Consider the following 4778-nt stretch of genomic DNA (forward strand, 5'->3'; position numbering starts at 1 on the left):
AGGGTGGAGAGAGGTCCCCATGATGGCATCGCCCCCGTCTCCATCCCATCGCATCCCATCTCATCCCCTCCCATCTATCTCCATCCCATTCCATCTCCATCCTCATCCCATCCCATCATTGATCACATCCCCTCCCATCCTCTCCCATCCCATCCCATCCCATCTCCATCCCAATCCCATCCCCATCCCTTCCCATCCCATCCATCTCCATCTCCATCCTCATCTCCATCCCATCCCCTCCCCTCCCTTCCCCTCCCATCCCATCTCCATCCTATCCCATTCCCTCCCAACCATCTCCATCCTCCTCCCATCCCATCTTTGACCTCATTCCCTCCCCTCCCCTCCCATCCCATCCCATTTTATCCCATCTCAACTCATCCTATCTCCATCCCAGCTCCATCCCTTCCCCGTCCCATCCCATCATTGTCCTCATCCCATCCATCCCATCCCGTCCCATCCCATCATTGACCCCATCCCATCTCCATCTCCATCCAATTCCATCACATCATTGACCCCATCCCATCCCCTCATTGACCCCATCCCATCCTGACCTATCCATCCTATTGCCTCCCATCCCATCATTGACACCATTCCCATTCCATTACATCCCATCCCACCCTATCCATCCCCATCCCATCATTGACCTCATCCTATCCCCATCCCATCCCATCATTGACCCCATCCCATCCCATCCCATCTCTATCTCATCAAACCCCATCCAATCTCATCCCATCCCATAACTGTCCCCATCCCATCCCTGTCCACACCCCTGTCCCCATCACCCACCTATTGAGGCCCCGCACCATGTAGGACTGGAGGTCAACGGAGCTGTGAGGAAAGAGAGCGGGTGACCACGGGAACCCGTGGTGGGGGCAGACACCCCAGGTGACATTAGGGAACCACCAGGGTGACCATGGTGACATGGGGGGACACAGAGTGGGGTGGAATGAAGGGATACCATGGGGACGTGGAGGTACCATGGGGCTGGAGATACCATGGGGATGGAGATGCCATGGGGATGGAGATACCATGGGGATGGAGAAACCATGAGGATGTGGAGGTACCATGGGAATGGAGGTACCATGGGGATGGAGAAACCATGGGGATGGAGAAACCGTGAGGATGTGGAGGTACCATGGGAATGGAGGTACCATGGGGATGGAGAAACCATGAGGATGTGGAGGTACCATGGGAATGGAGATACCATGGGGATGTGGAGGTACCATGGGGATGTGGAGGTACCACGGGGATGTGGAGGTACCATGGGAATGGAGGTACCATGGGGATAGAGAAACCATGGGGATGTGGAGGTACCATGGGGATGGAGATACCATGGGGATGGAGAAACCATGAGTATGTGGAGGTACCATGGGGATGTGGAGGTACCATGAGGATGCAGGGGGCTGCGGGGGAGGTTCTCGGGGGTCCCCACCTGTTGAGGTCGCGGACGAGGTAGGGCTGGAGGTCGGCCGAGGGCCCCCGCAGCACCAAGCCCTTGGGGGGCAGCCGCTCCCCCTGGCTCGGCTGCCGCTGCCGGTGGGGGGTGGGGCGGGGCCCGCCGACCACGCTGATGTCCGTCAGCAGCCGGGGCAGCGGGCCCAGCTTCAGCAGGGCCTCCTGGGGGGGACAGGTCAGCCACGTGTCCCCAACGACCACCCCAGCACCCCAGAAACCTCCCCTGGGGGTGGATGGGAACTCAAGGACTTCCCATGGTGGGACACAAGGGGATGGGACCTCCAGTGACCTCCCATGGTGGGACTGGGACCCTTCATCACCTCCTGTGGTGGGACATGGGTGGATGGGACCTCAAGGACCTCTGGGCGGGGACCTCAAGGCCCTGCCATGGAGGGACACGAGGGGATGGGACCCCAATGACCTCCCGTTGGGGAGCAGAGGTGGCTGGGACCCCGATGATCTCCCATGGTGGGATATGGATGGATGGGACCTCAATGACCTCCCATGGTGGGTCACGAGCAGATGGGACCCCAATGACCTCCCAATATGGATGGATGGGACCTCAATGACCTCCCATGGTGGGTCACGAGCAGATGGGACCCCAATGACCTCCCACTCATGGTGGGACATGAGGGGATGGGACCCCAATGACCTCCCACGGTGGGACATGAGTGGCTGGGACCTCAAGGACCTGCCATGGAGGGACACGAGGGGATGGGACCCCAATGACCTCCCGTTGGGGAGCAGAGGTGGCTGGGACCCCGATGATCTCCCATGGTGGGTTATGGATGGATGGGACCTCAAGGACCTCCCGTGGTGGGACATGGGTGGATGGGACCTCAAGGACCTCCCATGGTGGGACATGATTGGATGGGATCCCAATGACCTTCTATTGAGGGGCAGGGGTGGCTGGGACCCCAATGACCTCCCACAGTGGGTTATGGATGGATGGGACCTCAAGGACCTCCCATGGTGGGACACGAGAGGATGGGACCCCAATGACCTCCCCTTGGGGTGCAGAGGTGGATGGGACCCCAATGATCTCCCATGGTGGGATATGAAGAGCTGGGACTTCAGTGGCCTCTCATGGTGGGACATGGGTGTATGGGATCCCAAAACCTCCCCTGAGGAGAACATAGGCATCCAGAGCCCTGACCACCACCCAGGAGAGGACCCAGGTGACCACGAGGGACCCAGGTGAGCACGGGGGTCCCACCTTGCTGAGCTGGGACATGACCTCCCAGAGGAGGGCGTGCAGGGTGGAGAGCTCGCGGCCCAGGTCGATGTAGCCCTCGAAGCTGGTGCTATTGGTGAGGGTGTCCAGGTTGGAGATCTCGTAGAGGAACTGCTGCATGCTGGTCCACTCCAGCTCCAGGAACTCGTTCATGAAGGCCATGTACTCCTCCTTGCTGCCAAACCTGGAGGGGGTGCACCAGAGGGGTCTGTGCTGGCCCCCACATGGTCGTTGTCCCCTCCACAGGCCACCCTCTGTCCCTGCTGTCCCTTTGGCTTCCAGGCATCAATTTGTAAAGCCAGATCTGGCCTTCAGCTCTAATGTCCTCCATCCATCCGTCTACCAGCTCATCTTCTGTCCAACCATCATAGATCCACCATCCATCCATCATAGACCCATCATCCATCCATCCATCCAACCACCATAGATCCACCATCCATCCATCCATCATCCATCCATCCATTTCTCCATCCCTTGATCCACCTATCCATCCAATTCATCCATCCATTTCTCCATCCATCCATCCATCCATCCATCCATCCATTTTCCACCCAATCATCCATCCTTCTCACCAAACTCATCCACCCAACACATCTGTCCATCTCACACCCATCAACTCATCCCCCTTTCCACCCATCAGGCCACCTTCTCTTCATCCATCTTCCCTCCATCCACCACCTCACCTACCCACCAACTCCCTCATCTTCCACTGATTGGCCATCAACTCATCCATCAACTCATCTCTCCATCTTCTGTCCATCCACTCATCCATCCACCTTCTGTCCATCTGTCCACCTTCTGTCCATCAACTCATCCATCCACCCTCTCTCCATCAACTCATCCATCCACCCTCTGTCCATCAACTCATCCATCCACCCCTCATCCATACATCCTCTGTCCATCTCCCCATCTCCTGTCCATCAACTCACCCATCCACCTTCTGTCCATCTGTCCACCTTCTGTCCATCAACTCATCCATCCCCCCTCTGTCCATCACCTCATCCATCCATCCTCTGAGGTCCATCTCCCCATCTCCTGTCCATCAACTCACCCATCCACCTTCTGTCCATCTGTCCACCTTCTGTCCATCAACTCATCCATCCCCCCTCTGTCCATCACCTCATCCATCCATCCTCTGAGGTCCATCTCCCCATCTCCTGTCCATCAACTCACCCATCCACCTTCTGTCCATCTGTCCACCTTCTGTCCATCAACTCACCCATCCACCTTCTGTCCATCTGTCCACCTTCTGTCCATCATTTCATCCACCCACCCTCTGTCCATCAACTCATCCATCCATCTTTTATCTCTCCATCTTCTGTCCATCACCTCATCCATCCATCCTCTGAGGTCCATCTCCCCATCTCCTGTACATCAACTCACCCATCCACCTTCTGTCCATCTCCCCATCTCCTGTACATCAACCTATCCATCCACCCTCTGTCTATCTGTCCATCTTCTGTCCATCAACTCATCCATCCACCTTCTGTACATCTGGCCACCTTCTGTCCATCATCTCATCCACCCACCCTCTGTCCATCATCTCATCCATCCACCATCTGTCCATCTCCCCATCTCCTGTCCATCAACTCATCCACCCTCTGTCCATCTCCCCATCTCCTGTCCATCAGCTCACTCACCCATCTACTCTCCATCCACCCATGATTCCATCCACCCACAGCCCTACAGCTCCACCTCCATCTTCCTCCCCACCCACCCATGTCCCTCCCCATCCCTCCATCCCACCACCATCATCCACCACCCCCTTCCTCCTCCTCGCCGGGCGCTCACTTGGTGAAGTTGGCCAGGTTCTGGATGACCTTGGCGATGAGGGTGAGGGTGCGGGCGGTCTGCTCGTCGGGGTACTCCTGCATGAGGCCGAAGAGGCTGGGGGACATCACGGCGGGGCAGAGGAACCGCAGGAAGAGCGAGGCGCTGATCAAGCGATCGGCGATGTCCTCGCGGCCCCGCTCGGCGCAGCGCAGCCGCCACGAGGCGAACACCTCCTTCAGCTCCCGCGGGAACACGCTGCGTGGTGGTGGGGACACACAGGGTCAGGGACCCACCGTGGGGACACCGGGGGGGGATG

General features: G+C 58.0%; 1 protein-coding gene across 1 annotated transcript in view; it reads right to left on the reverse strand.

The window, feature by feature from the left end:
* Window positions 1-786: 786 nt before the first annotated feature.
* The window catches only part of LOC104544469 (ras/Rap GTPase-activating protein SynGAP-like), a gene marked incomplete at its 3' end in the record, with an annotated part of 4819 nt that continues 827 nt past the window's right edge, over window positions 787-4778 (reverse strand). Inside the window, exons 3-6 of the mRNA XM_010189356.1 lie at window positions 4481-4741; window positions 2672-2873; window positions 1433-1617; window positions 787-828 (exon numbers count right to left, since the gene is read on the reverse strand). Coding sequence (XP_010187658.1) covers window positions 787-828; window positions 1433-1617; window positions 2672-2873; window positions 4481-4741 — 690 coding nt within the window. The remainder of the gene's footprint in view (window positions 829-1432; window positions 1618-2671; window positions 2874-4480; window positions 4742-4778) is intronic.

The sequence above is a fragment of the Mesitornis unicolor genome, unplaced genomic scaffold, assembly GCF_000695765.1.
Source record: "Mesitornis unicolor isolate BGI_N332 unplaced genomic scaffold, ASM69576v1 scaffold8370, whole genome shotgun sequence".
In the NCBI taxonomy this organism is placed as follows: Eukaryota; Metazoa; Chordata; class Aves; order Mesitornithiformes; family Mesitornithidae; genus Mesitornis; species Mesitornis unicolor.